Source organism: Cynocephalus volans, chromosome 5 (genome assembly GCF_027409185.1).
Source record: "Cynocephalus volans isolate mCynVol1 chromosome 5, mCynVol1.pri, whole genome shotgun sequence".
NCBI lineage: Eukaryota > Metazoa > Chordata > Mammalia > Dermoptera > Cynocephalidae > Cynocephalus > Cynocephalus volans.
The window spans coordinates 165187623-165208688 of NC_084464.1; the positions used below are offsets into that span (position 1 = coordinate 165187623).

The window sequence follows — 21066 nt, forward strand, 5'->3', positions numbered from 1 at the left end:
ACAAACTTCCTTGTGCAAGTGCATGTGAGAAAAAAGAAAGGTAAATTAAGAAAGAACTGTGTCTTGTGTCCTCTCTGCTACTTGTTGATAAAATTAGTAATAAGCAATACAGCAGAGATTGGAAGGTTGATCTGGCATATTTTTAGCTCTAAAAGAGCCGTTCTTTCTCATATTAATTTCAGAGTCGGCTCCTATGACTTCCTTTCCCCAAGCCAGTGCTGGTTGCAAGCACGTCCAAACCAGTCGTGATTCACCCGTGAATCAGTGACATGGTGTTTTGGAGGCCACTGATGTGAAAACCCATCTGACCCTTATTTAGTTTGTTCATATTCTGTTGTGGCTCCACAGCATTTGTTTGTTCGTATTCTGTTGTGGTTCCGCAGTGCTTTGCAAAGAAAATATTTCTAGTTCCAACTCTCTGCTATCCAAGTCCATGTCTCATAACTTTTCATTACTGTATGGAAGTCCAGGGTTAGACCTCAGCCTTCACAGAGTTGCCTTTTCTTGGAAGAGAATCATAAACAAAAGTACTAATTGTTCCACCCAAGAGGTGCAGTAGTGGGTCACGGGCATGTTCCATCTCAGCCCAGTGCATCATTTGGTTGTTTGTGACCTTTTGGTGTAAGAACACCAAGGCCAGGGAACTGAAGATAATGCAGGAATGGTTTGCAGCTTGTTTCATTTTTGGTTGGCCCCTTGGGTACCATACATGGGTGGGTTGATAGGGGCTGGGGCTGGGAGGTTAAGTTCTCAGGGTTAAGAGCAGACACTCTTTGTGCTCACACAGGGCTCCTGGGCAAATTCTCACTCCCCTTCCCTTGCAGTAACTATGTTTGAGCCTGTTTGTGAGTAGGGATTTTGGGTAGTGGAAGAGTAATCCCTGAAAAGGGAAATTTGACCTTAATGTATTCTATCCCCTACCCACTTTGCTTCTGTCCCAAGGCACCCAAACCCTATTCTACTTCTCATCTCAGTTGTCCATGGATTTTTTGCCACACACGGCACAAGGCCGTGGATCCCCGACTTTTCTTTCCCTCCATGATGAAGCCTTCAGAATGTGCCTTTCCTTTGGGTCCCTTCCTCAACTGGTGTTGTCTCTGAGCATAGCCACAAATAGGGAATCTGGTCCTTGATGACCTCTCAGCGCCTCCCACAGCCCCCCACCCCTGCACTGCCCCCATCCCAGACACTCACACCTGCCCCGCATGCGGCGGCTGGTACACCTTGGGTTCCAGGCAGCCCTATTTTCTAGATGAGGCTCCATCTCCATGGGCCACCTCTCATGTCCCTCCTCAAAATTCCACTTTCTCAATGTTCTGATCACAGCTGGCTAGGGAGGAAAGGTCTACTTTAAATTAACTCACACTGACACGAGCGAGCGATTTTTGACATGAATTATTCAGCCAGATTAGCTACTCATCAGGGCAATGGGCCAAAGTTGTTTATGGGTCAGAATACATGGGATGCTGCAGTAACAGTGTTGGAAATTGCTTCTATAGAGCGCATTTTAGTATTTATTGTGCATGAAAATATAATATATAGGAAAGGATTAAACATAAGTTAGTTTTATGATCACCTTTTGACAAAAAAGTATATATGCACAAGGCCTACGACCTCTGTATCGATGTGGCTCCCCTTCTGAGCATCTTGTGTGTGTGTGTATGTGTGTGTGTGTGTGTGAGAGAGAGAGAGAGAGATTTCTATGCATCTTTTATATGTAAAGCAGTAAAATTTTACAGTCATTTTGACAGGAATTTTTTAATGTGATGGCACAGTTAATCTTTCACTCTTCTGTCACTGCCAGACGACACATCTGTATCTCGAGCTGCCATAACAAAGAACCACAGGCTGGTGGCTTGAAACAGCAGAAACTTATTTTCTCACAGTTCAGGAGGCCAACATCACAGTGTGGGCAGGCCTGGGGGGACCGACAAAGGGTGCCATCTGGGTGGCTGGAGCAGAAGCCCTGGAGGCGGAAGGGCGGATGCAGGTGTCGCAGGGCCAGGGAGCATCTGCTCCAGGCCTCCCGCAGTTTCTGGTGGTTTGCTGGGTGAGTCCATGCGCCTTAAGGCAGTGCTGTTGTGGGGTGAGTGGAGACAAATGTAGGTTCCTGAACGTTCCTGTGGGAGGCAGAGATCAAGACCTGGGTTCTCGGTCAATCCATCCCAGGGCCCTCCCATCAGACACTGCTCTCGAGTGAAACATATCCAGGGAGAAGCAGAGCAGCTCAGGTAATCATGACATTTCTTCAAGGTCACGATGACTTGCATGGTGTCAAGAAGTGTCAGGAACAGAAGATGTGGGCCTGGGGTGGATGGTTACTTTCTGGAGGGCCGAGACACTCACCTCCCATCCAAGTCCACGATGGCAGCTGGGGAGCAAGGCTGTCTGCTGAGAGGGCTTTCAGGTTTTAAACCTTGTGGGAACTTAGAAATCACTGGATGTAAGCCTCCAGCTTTTTCAGTGAGGAAACTTGCCTGGAATTGGGAAGGAAACCATCACATGGGTAACCCTGGCCCAGACCCATGCGATGCCCAGGGCTGGTCCTGGCTCAGTGGGATATGCCTGAGCAAGGTGTGGGAAGTACTTACTCCAATGCAGTTTGCTGTGACCTCAGGCTTACAGTGGCTGCATCTGGGATTTAAATTACCCATTTTCCCTAAGTGGGGCAGCACATGGCGGAGAGCCTTCTGCCTGTGCATGAGCATGCTTATGTATTTCTCTACACAGCAGGGCAGCAGGCAGGGACGTGGCTCTCTCATCAAAGGTGACCCTGCCGACCTCAGGACAGTCATCCTGACAACGGGAAGTATGTCTGGATCGTCTTGCACAATTTTCAGTGCGTCTGTCCAAGTATTGCAAATACTTCTCCTATCAGGCCCTCACTGTCAAGTGTCTGAGTAACGCGGTGTTTCCTATCGAGGCCCAGTTGATGCTGGATGGACTTGAATTATGCAAAGGCAAGGAATGAAAAATGTTGAACAGAATTGACTTTATTTTTTTGAAAATTACAAGTTAATATGTCCATGTGAAATTATAAACGCTAAAATAATGTGAAGATGTTAGTTTCCAAAATATTTAAATCGTGGGATGAGAGTTAAGAGCAAGAACTAGGAAAGGATGTTTCTGAGACCACGTGACGGGTCTGAGAAGGGTCGAAGTGCTGGACTGTGGAAGCCTGTTTGATTTCAGGGTCTCACGGTGATATCCCCCACAGATGCAGCTTTTAAAATAAGTATTTGGGGTCAATGCAGCCCTAAGATCCGCTTGCACACATTCCACCGAAGCCAGTCAGAGCTTCACGTGCACATCTAAAGGTCAAAATTGTCATTACTAATAAGAAAAAAATATTTAATGAAAATTCAAACAAAAACATGAATTTGATCCTCCAGTTAAAATATCTGCACACATGAGCTGTAGGAATGTTTGTAATCTTATCAGACATAGATGCAGAAAAGCCATTTGAGTTTACTTAATTATAATTTTATTTTGTTATTTTCAAAGAGATAATGACTGTTGGCCATATTATAAACACTAAAATTGTGTTGGAATCTTGATTACAGAAATTATAAACCCAGTGGAGAGTGAACTATGTTGTTTAATGTCTCAAATCTTTTCTGGAGTAAGTCTAGATGTTGACTAGATTCAAGTACCATTTTAAATCATTTCAGGGCTCCCCGCACATCCCCTTCAGTTCTTGTCTGTCTTTGATAAGCCTCATTTTCTCACTTTAGAAAGACGTCTTCTTATATTGAATTCCTTTTAACATGTCCCAGTCCTACTGGCCTGTTTCTGGAATTTCTAATGATTTATGAGAGCAGAAAAATGTCTCCCCCATTTTTAACTTGTGGATGATAAACCACAGGTTGCATTTTAAGGGAAAATTTCTTATGGAAACAAAAATATAGACTGTACCTATCTAAATTGGAAAACCCAATTGTGTTTAAAATGAGAGTTTCAGCTTTTCATCACACCAGGATACGCTCAGCCTGGGACCTGTGCTCTTAAAGATACAGAGATACCAGACACGGAGGTGCCTAATGCGTATATTTAACTCACAAGACTTTGACCTGCCTTCACACAGCTTTCAGTTCCCCTTGTGCTTTAGAGGCAAGAAATATCACACAGACACGAAGGAAGACCTGCCACCCAAACGCAGCAGCCCCGCACAAAAGGTCAAGTTCTCACAGCTGTGAGTTGATCAAACCTGACTGATCTGAACCCCATAAAGTCCCTCTGATAAGAACTGTGTGGGGAAATCAGTGACTGAGTCCAGTGCTAGAGGTGAAAAGCATGGTGGAAGATGACAGCATGCGCATCAGTTATGATGTCGTGGTTACGGCCACATGGTTAGTGAAAACTACCACACAGCAAGGCAGCTTCACCCCAGACCTGCTTTTCTTTTGGTCATGAGATGACAGTGGCCTGTGGGGTGGATGACACTCTGGAGAGCCAGCATTGTCTCATGGGACAAATGTGGGTGTGGCAAGGGCATGTGCTATAAACGATCTGACCCCTCTCCACCCAACGAAATGGTGTTTTTCACTTGCAGCAAGACACCTCCTTCCTCTGGCTTCAATGCTGCCATCTTGTGCAGTGAGGAAGGTGTCTGGGTTTCCTTGTGCCCTGGGTTTGTGAGGATCCAATGAGATTACATAGGAGAAAATCCTCTGCGTTTCAGCATCACCCCATGGCAGCATAAGACTGACTTTCCTGGGTTCTTCATGAATTATGAAGGTAGCTTCAAAGGAAGAATAAACCTGAATAAAGACCGAATTGTTGGAAGGTTTAGATGTGCCCAAAAGTGGTCTCTTTGAAGGGCAACTAACTTGAACATTGATTTTTATTGGTGTGGGTTTGTTAAAAACCTAACTCTTCTTACTTTATAGTCTTACTTTGTGTGACACATCGTGTAGCTTTGCACAGTGATGGAGGCAGATGTTTTATGAATGATGTTCAAACATTATTAAAATTAAGCGACAGGTTTCTGGAACCAAGGTAAAACTGGTTCTGTTCAGAAAATGATGTTCAAAACATAAACAACAAGATATCTTTAGAATGGGAACGTACTGTGATAAGGTTTGGCACTATAATAGTATTGCAATTTAAAAGCATATTAATTTGACATATTAATATCAACATTTTATGAATATTAAATCCTAGTTAGTTAAAAATAGCTTTGGACAAACAAGTTGACAATGCATATACAATTTTATTTTTCAAAGAAGTGTACAAACCCTAGTTTTCTCTTCCCAGTTAAATGGCAAGTAAGAAACCCTATTTTATTTGACCACTTACTCCATCAGCACATCTAGTTTTTAACTGTCTTCTCGTAGTTGATATTTTAATTGGTTCTTGACATTCAGTATTTCTTGACAAGAACTTCCAAAGGGGTTGCGCTTCAAAAAACAAAATTTAATTCTACGCAGTAGCCACTTTTCATAAGTTTTGCACTGTCAACACCATGGATTCAGTAACTTTAAAATGTTATGAGTGCAGGATCATTCTGATGGCACTGGAACTACCCTAAATTAAAGTTTTGTCTATGTTTCCATTATAAACCTCATTGTTTTCTTGGTTTGACATAATTCCAGGCATATTGGTCTAAATCTTGGCAAGCTTGCTAAATGATTATACCAGATGTTATTAGCAGTAGTTTTTCCTCTTAAGCACTCTGAGTGGATCTCTTCTTTAAGAAATGACAAAGTACCAGCTCTGGAACCCGGTAGCTGGGCAGGTGGGGGCAGTCATGTGACAACCCCGTGCTTTTAGATTTTAGCAGATACAAATCCATAACAAATGCTAATCCAATTAGCAGGTAAATAAAAACAGCAGGTAGATCTCCTTGCTATGGGTCTGAATTTAATGCATAGGTAGTATTTTTCCGGACTTTGATGGAAGCACTTTACCGGTGCTATAAAGCCCGTCAAATCTTCTTGCATAAACGAACACACACTGCGAATGTTTCCTTCTACGCATCATCACTATGGAAAAGACGGGGCGCAAGCTCACAAGCGCGCTGGACGTCGCCGTCCGTGCCCGACTCGCGCTGCGCGGGACTGAACCGATTCCCTGCGGCCGAGACGTCAGCGGAGAGATGCGGTCTCCTCACCCTGGCGCTGGCAGTTCTCTCCCCAGGAGGGGACGAGCACAGGCGTCAGCAGCCCAGTCCCAGCAGCCGGCGAGCGGAGGACGGCGGGACGGGGCTGCGAAGGGCGGGCGCGGCCTGGGCCCCGCCCATGTCCCCGCGAGTGTCCCCCGCTCTGCAGGAGCCGCGGGGAGAGGCGCCGCCGCCGCAGCCAGGGCCCGGCGGGTTCCCGGCTCCCCGAGTCCAGCGGGGAAAGTCCCGGGAGAGTCTCATTTCACAGACGGGCGACTCGTCCCTCCTTCCACCTGCGTCCTTCACCTGCCCCGCGTGCAGCCCCTCGTCGCTGTGAGGCCGGCAGGGCCCGCTCGTGGGACGACCCTGCTGCGACAGCGCCAGGTGCAGGTCAGCTGGCGGGTGGCCGAGGCGGGGGCGTCGCGCTGCAGGACGTGGGGAGCGGAGCCCCGACGTGTCCCTCTGGAAACTTGCATTTCTCGTTGCACATCGAATTCCTCTGAAATACGGACAAGAGATGGGGGTGGTGGCTCTTCACGACAACTAAAGCTGCGTTTACCTCTTGCGAGCGTCCTGCGAAGCCGGGAGCGCCCAGGCCGAGCCCTCGGCGAGCCAGCCCCGTCTCCTCCGGCTGCGGCTCCTGCTCTCTCCAGGCCGCGGGCAGCGCGGGCCTGGCCCAGGTCTCCGGGCCGCCCCTGCAGGCCTCTGCCCGTGCTCAGGCGGCTCTGCCCGCCCCCTCGGCTCCAGCCGGGACCCCCACTCCCGGCCTCTCGCGCCTCCCCCGCCCCCAGCAGCCGCCCCCCACCCTTTCCCACCTGCTTCCAAGATGCCTTTCAAGTCCCTCAAAATCCCCTTTATTCCCTCCGCAAAAGTCTTCAAGTCTCTCTTCCTTTGTAATTATTTCTCTTTTCCCTACAATTAAAAGTGTACATTTTAAAATAATTTAAAAAATATATTATTCTCAGCATGTTGGATTTTTCTAATTAGTCATATAGTCATGAAACTGATTTTTATTTGTCTTTTTGTAGCTGTTCATTTCTTCAGCATTTTATGGGGAGATAATGGGGTTTAGGGAGCCAGGTTCAGAAAGCAATTACCCTTTAATCCCTGTGTCTGGATAACACTGTGTAAAAGAACTGTCTTCACTGATAGAAAAGTCTTTATTAACCCGCACTGTCCACAATAGCAGCCTCTACCGCAGGTGCCATCGTGAAATGAAATGTAGCTGGTGCAAACGAGCAACCAAATTTCCAATATTTTCTATTTAAATTAATGTACATGGGAATAGCTACACACGGCGAGCGGTTTCTGCGTGGGACTGCACAGGTCTAGAGGAAAACAGGTACCTGCTCAGGGGGGTTTGCTGGAATTGCAGACAGGCCAAATCACGAGCTCCGGTTCCTCCAAGTGGGCTGCTTTGGGTTGGTATGAAACGTGCAGATTCCAGCAGGGATGGTGTCTTCCTGTTAGTGCCTGGGAGGGGTGCAGGCGCCCAGCTGAGAGGTGTCAGATGAGGGACCACAGAAGCGGCCGGCAGTGGAGCCGGCAGGGCTTCCAGAACGTTCCCACCTATCTCTGCAGTTGTGCCTGTGCGTTTCAACAGCAGTGATAATTCTGAGTAGTGACGTGACAGCTCCGGGGGTCTCAGCTGTTCCCTCTCAGAGAACTGGGAAGAGGTTCTCCTGGAAGGATTCCAGGCCCTGGCTATCTAATAATGTAAACAAAGACTGACAAAGCATTCGAGGAATCTGTTTTAGCACATAAATGAGGAGAGAGGGAACAAGCCACTTTCCTCTTTCGATGCCCGACCTGAGCCAGCGCCGCGTCTCCCACCAGCCAGGAGAAGATGCAAACCTGCCACAGGGCTGGGAAAGCAGGACAGATGAATGCGCGGGGAGGGACGTGGTGGCAAACCCTCCAGCCCCATCCAAGCATCTTGCCCAGGCCTCCACGTGGATACGAAGCCCGTGGAGCTGGCATCCTGAAGAAAAAAGACCCAGCCCTGGCACCTGTGAGTGCCATGGTTGGAGTGACCCGAGTCCACGACCTTGGCTTGGGTCTGGTTGCCTCACAGACTAGCACGGTGACCTCTGTGAACCTCGTCCCTTCATGGGTCAGAGGAGGTTTTTCCGGGTGTCCTCCAGGAAACTCTGTCTGTTCTCGGTGCCCTCACAGGCTTCTCCCACTTGACCTGCAGCGAGTCCATGACTGAGCCATGGGCTCCAGCCCCAGAGGCTCTGCACTTGCCCCTGGCATGTGAGCAAAGGCAGTCGGCTCTTTGCACCACAGAGAAAGGAACTCAAACTCTCTCTCATGGGTTTCTTTCGCCTTGGTGGTGGTGGCGCGGGTGCATGGTGGCGGTGAATGTGGGGGTGACAGTCTTCCTCAGAGCTCTCTATCTTCCTCCAGGGGACCCTCTCTGCTTGCCCAGTCGCTGGGCATGGCTGTCTGTCAACGACTGGCAAGAGGATTTTCAGCAGTTCCAGGGGGGAGCAGGAGAGCTGTCCCAGGACTGCCCGCCCTCGGGCTGGCTCCCGCAGCAGATGCTCCTTGAGAGCCTGCTCCTGTGCAGTCTTGTCAGGACAAGCCAGAGACCAGCCGGGTCTTCAGGACATTCAAACCATTTGCCCCGTTAGCAGCTAAACAGTATTCAACTTGAAGTCTTCACTGAGTGCATGTTCTGCCCCAGAAAGGGCGGGACGAATGAACACAGGCAGGCAGGACTAAAGGTGGGACAAGGTGAAGGGCCCAGGAGATATTTAGAATAACATGAGGTCTCGCTGGATTTAGATGGAGACGTGGAACTGGGCACTGTTGGTCTCTGTTCAGAGATCAGAGACCCTCTGCCCCTTATACGATGTGTTTATTCTGTAACACTCTTAAAAAGGTACATCGTGGCTACTCCCTGCGCCTTCATGAGGGAGCAATTTTTCTTTCTCTGCTTGAGTGGAAGACAAGACATCTACTGAGCCTTTTCTTGGACATGTTTCCAGTGAGGGTCTGTCTTTCTGTTTCCTATTTTTAATCCTTTAGTTATGCTTCTCAGTGGAAACGATTTTACCATAGAACACACAGTCTCCACTGAGGTTTGGCCAAGGAACAATTATCTGGTATCTCAGCTTTGGGAATCATTTCCTCCTGCTTTCCAGGTTCCTCTAATATTCTCTAACATGTATTTTAGTGTAATTTGTTCTAAATGCTTTGAAATGAGCAGGAGTCTCAAGAAAGAGGCCCTGGCTGAATGCCTTTGAAAATATCAAATGCGTTTGATATTCCAGGGGAAGTGAGGACGAAAGGAAAATGTGGCTGTCCACGGGTTGGCTTCGCTCATCCAGAAAATCCTGAGGCTATAGGGAATGCACGAATGGTGTATGCTATAAAAAGAGAGCTATTGTTTAAATAAAAAAGACACTGGACACTGGGGTTGTGGAGTGCCACTGCTGGACACTCCTATCACTTTGACACTGGGACCCACCGTGTTTCCGGCGTGCAGATTCGGATGTTTAGGAAATGTTGCTGAGCACTCGAATATTACTTGTTTTCAAGGCTGATTTCTACTTTTATTCTCTTTAATCTTGTCACTGGGGAATCCCTCTTCTGGTAGAACATATGTTTTTGACATCACTAAAGGTCAGACTTTGCCTGATCTTTGGTGTGTTTCAGACTAGAGGCGTGCGAACTACGCATGAAATTCAAAGCATGCCACCGGGCGCAGGGAGAGTCGCACCTTCAGCTTGGAAGTTGGCCTGGTTTTTTCCAGCAGAGAGTTGCAAGTGTATATTACCACCTCAAGTTTAATTTTCTTCTGTATGTGAATGAAATATGTCCATGTGTTTCCATGATTCGTATTTTTTCATGTGAATCGTGTTTGGCTGTTTTGTATCAAGTCCTGATATAACTCTTAGTTTGAAGCCCTGAGGAGCTGCACGTGTCATCTGCAGTAAGAAGCAGGAGGAGACTGGGTAGCACGCCGGACTGTGGCTCAGACCCCGTGCTGGAACCCTGCACTTACCAGCCGTGTCATCACTGACCAGTCACTCTGTTTCCATTTTCTCATCTGCAAAATGGGAGTAATGATAATATTTAATGCAGAAGGTCACTAGGTGAAAGGAGATGGTACGTGTGATGAAGTTTCCAGATCAATGCCTGGCCCATCCACGTTTAATCTGTGAGTGCAGAAAAAATCAGATAAACCAGAGAGGGTTGAGCAGGAGAAGAAAACAGAAATGAGAGAAGAAGAGGTTAGAAGTAGGAAGAAAAAGGAAAATCCCTGATATTAAAATTGTTTGCTATTTGATATGCCACGTGTGTCCCGCTGACTCATCAAGTGGAAAAGGAACACATTCATGCTCTGGACTACGAAGGACCTGAGGTGCTCCCGCACTCGGCTCTCCACGGCCTTGGGTCTCTGTCATTCCCGTATTGCTGCATCTGTTTTCTCAAATCCCTGAATTTCTCCAGCCATTTGCCCTAGTAATTCTGTAATGACCCCTGCGTGATCACATGTGCCGAGCTCTTCAGGCAATGAACGTTGAACAGCAGCTGTGGGCCAGACACTGCTGGGACATGGAGGCCACGTAAATGAAGACTTACTGTCCTTTGAGCACAAAAGCAGTTGGTGGAGTGTCCAATGTCATGTTGTCTCATGCCCCGAACTTGTATTATTTCACAGAGCATTTGTCTGAGAAAACATGTAAATGGTTAATATCAGTCGGCATGTGCCTTGATTCTTATTGAGATCTTGGATAAGAAACTGGTACTTTTGTTTGGTTTTTGGCAACTGGCCAGTACAGGGACTGAACCCTGGATCTGGGTGTTATCAGCACCACTCTCTGACCAGCTGAGCTCTCCAGCCAGCCCAGGCACTTAATTGTAGCTGAACTAGTGAAGACAGGGCCTGAGGCCCCGTGGATCTCCTGCAAACACCTTTCAGTGATTACAAGTATGTTGAGACCCTCTGATAGCACAGGGATTGCGCATAAAGGTGAGAGTTCAGCTGTCTTCTCCGCTTCAGTATTTCACGGGGTGTTTGTGTAATCTACCTTGTGAAGGCAAATCATCCCTGATTCATGAGAGCAATGACTGAACACTGAGTAAGGTAAGGTATTTTTTGTTGCCAAAGATAATTCTTTCATTAAAGTAAGTCCATCCACATGGTGTCTTAGTAGGGAGAATTTTAGAATAACAAAGTTCCTACTGAATGTCAAATAAACATAAATCTGGATCCCAAGAGGTTTCTTGAATTATCTCCAAGAAGTACGAACAAGAAGCAAAAATACCAATTTTCATCACTGAAATTAATATTGATGTAGAGGCAGGGAAGGAAAATAAATAAAAAAGACATGTTTTGGGAGAGAGAAGAGAGCTTCAGAGCAAGACACAGCAGAACGTACACCCACCCTTAGCCGTGGGGCTGGGGACGTGAGCTCGTCATGTGGAACAGGAAGTGGAGGAAGGAGCCACAGAGTTGTAGGAAAAGTTGGGTCAGGGAGGCAAAAGCCAGTGAAGAGTCTATAAAAACACTTATGAAAAGTTTAATGTCCACCAGAACAGACAAGAAAGGGAACATGGTAAATAAAAATAGCCACAGTGCTCACGTCTCCTGTTCTCATCCCGGGATCTCATACCTGAGAGTTTCAGCAAGGTGACTGGGATTGGGTTTCTCTTGGTTGTGTCTGTATCCTGAGAGGCCTGTCTTTGTTCCTCATGCAAGGTGGCAATTTTTCCTGGGCTTTGTTACTGAGAGGGGTAACCTTGCAGCCCTTCCCCACCCTGTCCACGTCAGTCTCTACCTGTGTCTGCTGCACCCTGTCTTGTTATAGGCACTGCCCACTCCAGCCACCCCCACTCAGGCTGAGCCTCTGGTTTTCTCTCCGTCCTTCCTCAGCTTCCTTGAAAAAACTACTATCTCTTCTCAACCTTCTAATTTTATTCCCTTTTTATTTCACCCTCCTAATTTTTCACCCTCCTAATTTCACCCTCCTAATCAGTGAAAGTGATCACAAACAGGAGGGTCGCTTAGCACTCATACAGTAGAACTGAAATTTTTATGAATATTGAAAAGCATGCCATAGCAAATATGACATATATTTGAATAGCAGGTTAAGTGCGGGTATCCACTTGGGAGGGCTGACTGCCAGTAACACCTTCATATCTTTTCCAAACATTTTCTTGTGTATGATCTTACCTTATTTTCACAATGACCTTCATGAAATAGGCATTATTGTTCTCACTTTCACTGTACAAATGAAGACACCAAGACTCATCTAGCTAAGTGAGTGTCCCAGGTCACAGAGCTCACCCACCTAGCTCTGCAGTCGGTGCCGTTTCATCTGAGCATAGAGCCTTGCTGGCCAGTGGGCAGGCAACCCACCCCACCCTCACCAGCATGGTCACCTGCTGCCTGTTTATTAGTCATAGGGATTTTAAAGACAGTCATCTCATTCAATTGTTTGCTTTTCATTTTAAAACTCCCATGGGACCCAATAAATATAAAGAAAAGGCAGAAAAAGGCCTGAAGTGCTGATGGCCAAAGACAGTGCTGCTGCTTTCTGACCCCACTGGGTCATTTCACGCAGGATCTTAAACTCATGGAGACAAACTGCCCTTTGAAAAGTGATGATCCAATGTCCTCCCTGCACATGCCTCGCTTGTTTTTTTGGTAAGAAGGATCGGGAGCATCTGAGGGGGAGCCTGTTGTACATCTCTGATGCAACCGTTACCTCCTGGGAAGGCAGCTCCACTGGGGGCCGTTCGAATGCTGGGGTGCGGGCGTCCTCCTGTGCAGGGCGTTCTTCACGGTACCCATCCTCACGTGTGATGCCTTGCTATTTTATATTATCCTCAAAGGTACTTCACAGTTAGGCACAGAAAGTATTATTACTCCCATTTTACAGATAAGAAAATTGAGTCTCACAGAGATTGTAAAAGTGGAAAGACGCAGAACCAACTGTAATTCTCAATATACCGCTTTAGGACCCGATGCTAGTTCATTGTTGTTCTAGTCCTGTGTGTAATCAAATGATGGCCAGAATCTGATTTCAATGGACCTACAGCTGGCATCCATAAGTGATGCAACTGGTCGTGTTCCTTTAAAAGGACCAGAAAACTGCACTAAAATACCAGTTGGATCCTGTGGGAGTGTGTCCACTGCTGCCACCTCTGTGTTGCAGTCATGAGAATGTGCTATGGGAATTTTCTGATTGAAGGAAACAGACCAGCTGTCATTTTCCATGTGAGCACCTAGCTCCCCAGCTCCTCAGAGGCATTTCCATCTCATGGGTTTGTTAGACACTCACCACCATGACCATATATCAGACCTACTTTAAACGGCACTTTTTCTCTGATATCTCCATATTATTGCTTTTACACATTCACTTCTGTTGATTTGTCTCCTGGGATTCCATTCCATATTTCTTCTCATGCAGTCTTCTCTGGTTGTCTTAGATGATCTTCTAGGAAACGTTGTGTATTCCCCAAATTGGATTCAACCAACTTCTCCGCTCAGCTTTGCGGGCACTGAGTATCATGGTAGACTTACACCTGCTGCCCTCCAGGTTTACACTTGCCCCACCAGGGCAAGGACACCTTTGAATTTCTAGCCTCCTGGAGTCAGGCAAAAGGCCTTTTATGGAGCGTAGCCATGTAAAAATTATTAAATAAGCTCAATTCAAGATGGGTCTGCCTTTTGGGCTTAAAAATGTAGAAAGCTGAGGCTTTATTCTTAATTAAGAAATGGCAAAAAAGAGGCAAAGAATGAATAGATGGATAGATGAATGGACGGATGGATGAATAATGGATGGGTGAAAGAATGAATAGATGGATGGACAGATGAATAGATGGATGGATGGATGGACAGATGAATGGATGGATGGATGGACGGATGAATGGATGGATGGATGGATGGACGGACAGATGAATAGATGGATGGATGGATGGATGAATAGTGGATGGGTGGATGAATGAAGAACGAATGGATGGATGGATATATGGGTGAGTGAGTGAATAGATGGATGAATGGATGGATGGATGGGTAAATCGATGGATGGATAGATGAATGAATGGATGGATGGATGAAGAATGGATGGGTGGATGAATGAATGGATGGATGGATGAATGGATGGATGGACAGATGGATGGATGGATGGATGGATGGATGGATAAATGGATGGATGGATGGATGAATGAATGAAATGCAGTGTCTCTGGGAGAAAACATCCCACTTTGTGCTTCACTTTAACATTAAAGCTTCGGATTGCAGGCTCTAAAAAACAGTTTTCACATTTTCATCATAGATTTAGGTTTTCCTTTTTTACTAAAAGAGTAAGGAATTCTTTCCTGAAACCTGAGAAAGCCCAGACTTGCAAACAGAAAAAACACTCTTTAAACAGGCTTGAGTTTGTAACCATTTTTCCATCTGTCCCCCCTATTATTTGAAATAATATTGAATAATATTTCAAAAATATTTATTCCCTGGAACAGGCAGAGCTGCCTGCATGGCCAGTGCACTGCTGTCTTCTGCTTAATCTCATTTGTGCACCCCTCCTTAGAGTAAGCAAACCCACTGGAAGTTATCTTCTCTTTCCAGCTGGCTGTTACTTACAAAGTGCCTGCTTTCGTGAATCTTATAGCTATGGAATCATGTATTTCAGAGGTAAAATTTTCTTAATGTTATTCCATATCATGAACAGTAAAAATAAGTTTTTAATCAATATTACAGTGGGAAAATTCATCCATGTTAAGCTTTGAAGACTGTTTTAACCTGTTTTTTAAATGGCTGGAGTTTGTTGAGCCTTTTTCTTCTGGGTTAAACCCATGCATTTATTAAGAAAAACATAGATGATGTCTTTGATCCATTTGTGTTTGACCTACTGATCTTCTAATGCGTGAGCTCCCCGACATTCACAAAGATACTTTCTGTGCACCCTCTGCATGGTCTTACAACTTGCTTGCTCGCACCTGTGCAAACAGCACTGCTTTGTGAGAATAAGAAGAAATGTGAAATCCCTGTAATTCTGAGGTCTTCTTTTTAAAAGTTGTACAAGGTCCAGCTGATTTTATTCTGATTTTATTCTAAGTGTGGCAAAGTACCATTTATTTTGAATAAGTTTGAAGACCCTCTAAAGGGTCTTGTTTAAACTTATTAAAGTTCTTTTAATAAGTAATAAATTCCTTAGAATAAGAATATTTTATTTTTTCATGGTCTCTGTTTATAAGAATATAGCTTAGTTGACGGCTTATTTTCTTCCATGCACTGTCTCTCTTGGAATTTAATTGCTATTAAAAATGGGGAGGGGAGAGACATGTGCATTGAGTGTGTTCTCTTATTTCTGAGAAAGAAGACTTGCATTGTTGGTTCTACATCACTGGATTATCAAGAATTATGGTCAAATTCCAAATGCCTGCATGTTGGGTTAGGCTTTTCTTTTTTTAATAAAAAATGTAGAGGCTGTCTCTTTCCATTTGGAGAAAATGGTAATTACAATGTCTTACCTAAGTCCTCAGCATTTCCTCACTTGGGTTTCAAGAAATGCAAACAGACCACTGCTTACACATAAAAATTACAGGATTTAGGCTATTTCATTTTTTCATCTGAAGTAGAAGAGAGCTGTTTATAGGGTGCACTCCTGTTCTAAACTGAGGGGCTCGTGGCTGGTGCCTCGTGTGTTCAGATGTGCCCCTCGCTGTTGCTTTCCCTTCTTTGTCTGGCATGGAGCTGTGCTGCCCTGGCCAGTGGTGCATTGTGAGACCACGTCTACCAAAATTCTCAAGAGCCTGTGAAAACAGGAGTGGCACGAACATGAAGGTGCCGTAAGACTAAAGCCACACCTCAGAGGGTGGATGAGGCTCCATAGCCACCACGTCTCAAAGGGTCACTCCTCCGGGCACTGCCCGCTCTCCCTGCCAGAGAATTAAAATGTAATTTGGGTGGATGAGAAGCGGGTGTCGAGACTCCCTTGTGGCAGAATTCAGTCGGATGTATTTATGCACTCACTCGGCTCACTTTTAAGTGAAGGCACAAATTTTCTGCAAACCCTGAGAAGGCAGTGATCTGCTTTCACTCGTCTCCTGGCTGACATAAGCACGGGTCATTTCAGCAGGTGAACTTATGCTCAGGAAAAGCAGGAGCTTGCTGCTCAGAATGGAGTTTAAACGAGCTCTCTCCTTTGCCCCGGAGCTCCCCCGAGATGAAGGCCTGACCGCTGTCCGGATACTGCTCACCCTTCTCCAGCCTCCACCCAGAAATCTGGGACATGGCCACTGAGGTTAGCTTGGCCACACCTTCCTGAGGTCCAGCCCAGATGGAATCCTCCTGAGAGCTGGGGTTCCCACACAGGGGCACTCTGTTCCCCAGGGACCTTTTGTTCCCCCATGGCGTTGATTCCAACTTCAGTTTTTGGCTTATCTTTAAACAGAGCCAACTAGGACACTCAGAACTCAGAGGGGGGAAGTTCTGTTAACTTTTGAAGGAATGAAGCATCTTGAGTTTGGGAATTCTTTTTTTCCCCCTACTGATGAAGGAATCAGTTGATGCGGTTCTCTAAGCTTTTGCTGAGTCCCTCCAGCTCAGGCGAGGTGAGGTGATGGGTGATTTTGATGAGAACTCACTTTAGCTTCAGAAACGTTCCTGGAGTGAACATAGCAACTAAACCTGTTCACATATGCCCCAGAGGGTCCACATACTACCCTGGATGAAGAATAACCACAGCTCTGCATTTCCTTTTTCTTTTTCTTCTTTTATTTAATGCATTGCTAATGTTCCATAAGTCAGAAAGGACAAATTTTTAGGACAGGTGCTATTCCAGTGACTGAAGGCTTAGGACAACTCCTTGAATCCAGTGGGATGAGTCCCTCCTAAGCGTCATTTTGAGATTCGCCTTCTTGCTTGTTGCTTTGTCCGCCCTGACATAAGACCAACCGGGACTGATGTCTGGGAGGTGCAGAATGAGGACTGGAAGGTCAGGGAGCGGGCAGAACACTCCAGCTCCTGTACAAGGAGAACAGGCTTGGGGGCCTGCAGGGTCTGCGTCTGAGACATCTCTGGGAGTCTAAAGGCCAGCGCAGAGATCTGAGGTAGCCATGAGCCATTGGAGCAGCCATCGGGGCTCTTTTGGGGAGCATGTCCCATGCAGTAGCCACCGTTGAGGGTCCTGGGGGGATGCCACCTTGTATGCTACAGATGAAGTGTGGTAAGGTTGGAGTATTAGGCATTTTCATAGAAATTCGTGAGCTTAATCTGGGGTGCAGGATCACTCATTTATTCACCAAATATTTGTTCAAAAAGCAATGATGTACTCCAAAAGAGAATATAAGAATGAATCTCGAGAACGTAGATGAAATTGTATTGGGCCATTTAGATTAAGAAGGATCACCTCTCAATTCCAAAAAGTGGACATTCCTGACACTTGTGCCTTCCAAAAGAGTGGCACAATGGGGTGACTATGAAGTAAATTAGCAAATGAAGTCACACATTAAAGGAAAACATTGGTACTCTGACTATTAGAGGTAAAACAGAGTACATGTGCACCCCCTTCCAGAGATACATGGTTTCATACATCGTTTTGTATCAGACATCAGATATCAACTTAGAGAATCACTGAATTATCAAGGTTTCTGAAACAACGCCATATGACTGTTAAAGACACTCCCAGGATGTTTTGGCAGTGCTGAAAACTGAATGGTGCCGGTCCTTGTGGTTTCATCCCCTGACCATTAAGTAGCCTTAGGTAGCCTTCTGTTTTCTGTTGCTCTACAGAACATTTCCTTATATTTCTCTGGCTTCTTTTTTTTTTTTTTTTCTCCCTCAAGTTTTTGAGAGTTGATCAAGATAAAGACAAAGATTGTAGCTTGGACTGCGCGGGCTCTCCTCAGAAACCCCTCTGTGCATCGGACGGAAGGACCTTCTTGTCCCGCTGTGAATTTCAACGTGCCAAGTGCAAGGACCCACAGTTAGAGGTCGCTTACCGAGGAAACTGCAAAGGTGAGCTGCCGTTTGACCAGCATTAGAAGACTGCGGGCCAGTCACTAACATGCATGTGTGTGTATTTTATTTTTGTATTTGCTGAAGTTTTTTATTTAAACACTCAAGAATTTCATGTTTGTAATTTTTTTTTTCAGAGCATGTAAGGGAGAAGAGTAATTTCCTTGAATTTCAAGAGCAGAGTTTTTCATATTTACTTGTTTAATGCTCTTGTTTCTTAGTACATGCCATCAAGAAACAAATATATCTAAGTTTTTCAGTTTTTTCCCCTAAGTCTTCTAAAAGTATCCCAACCAGTTTTTTTTTTATTAGTTCTTTCAATGCTTTCTCATGTCTCACTTTAGCAAACAGTGTGTACAATAGCACCTCCGTGATTTTCAGTGATTTGTAGGGGTTTTTTGGTGCTGATTTTACACTTGTAATTTTCAATTTTCCTGATTTAAAAATCAGATTTAGAGTTAACTAGCATGCTTAGAGCAAAACATTGAAATGCTTCCCACATCAATGAAGGGTTTGGCTCAGCAAAAGAGACGGGTGTTTCAATCACAAACAGAGTCGTTTCAGAAAGAGATTTACCTTCTTTCTCTCATTATCTAGGAAAAAAGACCACACAGGCTAAAAACGCCTTTGAGATGATGTTCTGCCTTGATTAGTTCTTAACTCTAACAATCCTCTTAAACAAAACTAAACCACCACCACGCCGACGACCACTAGGAGTATGTTGTCTTAGCCCCGTGCTTCACCAGGCTTTGAATAAATTTGTTTTTCCTTTCACAATGCAGTGCAATGATAAGTAAACAGGTCTGAGTTACTTTGTTCAGATGACAATGATAATTTTGCCATGTATTTTAGGCTTCAGAGTTCTTCCTGCTGACATTATAAACAAATCATCATGCTCAGATTTATGCTCCCCAGCGGAGGAGCAGCATAAGCTCTGTCTGGAGCCGTGGTCTTTGCTCACTGACAAGCCCTTCTCTGTGCATGTGTTTCAGTGTAGCATCCACAGATATCCAGCTTGGAGCCTAGACTTTCTCTAGCATGTACCTGTGGCTTTGCCCATGACCGATGGCTATGGGTTATCAAGGATTTTTTCTGCCATCATGATTTGCTCAAAGTCAAGTTATTTTAGGACACTTAGCATTTAAAGGCTACCGAAAGGCCAAGGCATCAGCCAAAGCAGCTAGGCAGGCAGGTAAACTCTCCAGTAAGAGTCCCTGGGAAAATTCCTTCACATCTGAGATTATAGGACAGAATGGTACTGCAGAGTTTAAAGTCCCATCTGATTCCATAGTCAGAAGCTGTTTCTAAGATATTCATCACATGATAGTGTTACTGTCTTATCTGAGTCAGTCATGAAGACCCCAGGGTGGAAGCTGATCAGAGGGTCCTCTGAGGAGTGGCAGGAGGGTCTGGGAGGGACAGCAGTGAAGCAAGACACTGGGGAGCTGCAGGGTTAATGCTTACTATGAGGGATGCAGAAAGTCATGGGAAGCTGTGGACACAACGTGCACAGATATACATTGTTGTTCTGTGCTGAGAACATGTACATGAGCCTTGCCAAGCAGCCCTGCCCCTGCCCACCTGCACTGTGCCTCTGACCAGGTGTGTCCAGGTGCACATTAACCAGTTTGATTGTGGATTAGTCTTAGTGTTTGCTTAAGCCCTGGTGGACTTCAAAAAGGACACACAAAGGGAAGGAATCAGCAACTTTTGAATGGACAATGTAATTTTCATTTTTTCATTAACCTCAATATGCTGTTGGGTTTGCAAGGAAGGGAATGCAACAAAAAAGTATTTGATTCATACTTTAAATAAATGTGCTGCAGCAGTAGTATCATACCTAAATCCCCATTCAAAAGGTTTAAGGATGTTGAAGTGAACTCGGTAGTCATGGGGGAGGGAGCAGAGCAACTCAGCGTGTGGCCCCAGAACTGGCTGCATCAGCGGCACCTGAGGGCTTCCTAAAGAGCCCACCTTCTGGGACAGACCCCAGGCCTCAGCATCAGGGTCTCAGAGAGCGGGGTTTACAATACCTGTTGGAAGCAGCTCTTCAGGGGACTCCCGAGAGCCATGTTTAGGGCCAGAGGGAGCACGGGCCCTGTTTAGGAACAGCTGGTAGTGAGCACTTTGATGCCCACTGATCCTCCAGAGTTCCTGACGCTGAGGAACTGGTTCAGCCAGAATGAGCTTTCCTCTACCTTTAGCCCAAATGGGGAATAATGGGGTCTTTTGATTTTTCTTGTACAAAACCAATATGATTCACAAATTAAATTTTACTTTGTGGTGGAAAAATAGTTTAAAAATTTTAAAACACAGATATGAAATATCTTTCTATAGAAAATTTCTGTAAAAGTAGAGATAAATGTAATTCAAATTAATAGCTTTTCAACTTATTTCATTGTTACACACCTGTATGTACCATCTATAGTGAAAATATATTGAAACTTCAAATTTGGAAACAGCAACACTTGCTCTAGCTTTCTTTGTGGTAGTGCAGGAAAGCAGACATACCATTTAAAATAAATGACTTTCAGGAGATGAAAAATTAGTTTTTCTCTCCCTAAATATCCAATGCTACCAGTAGAAGAAAGAAGAAAATAATTCATCGAATCTCATCTACCTAAAGTTCCATTGTTCTATATCATTATTTTGTCCTTATGGCCTTTTTCTCAGTGGGCATTTAGGTTTCAGTAAACTGTGTGCTATTTTAGTTTGAACTTCTTTGGTGAAAACTTGATTGAAAAACCTCAGATTCATTTACTGAGGTGCACACACACACACCCTTAGCTCATGTAAGTGGAAAACTGATACCCTCAAGGCAGCCTTGTTCTATATGACTCTAAGATCGCAGGATTGCTTTACTTCAACCTGATCTATCTCAACAGGTTACAATGTGATACTTAGTATTAGTAAATTTGGTAAATGAAGTTTCTTCTCATTGAGTGTAATGTGATTGAATGAGTAGATGTTATTCTCTATCAGATAA

The 21066-nt window shown here is 45.2% G+C and overlaps 1 protein-coding gene across 1 annotated transcript in view; it reads left to right on the forward strand.

Annotated features, from left to right (window-relative positions):
* Positions 1 to 21066, forward strand: part of SMOC2 (SPARC related modular calcium binding 2) — a 185061-nt gene that overhangs the window by 38880 nt on the left and 125115 nt on the right. Inside the window, exon 2 of the mRNA XM_063096809.1 lies at positions 17909 to 18080. Coding sequence (XP_062952879.1) covers positions 17909 to 18080 — 172 coding nt within the window. The remainder of the gene's footprint in view (positions 1 to 17908; positions 18081 to 21066) is intronic.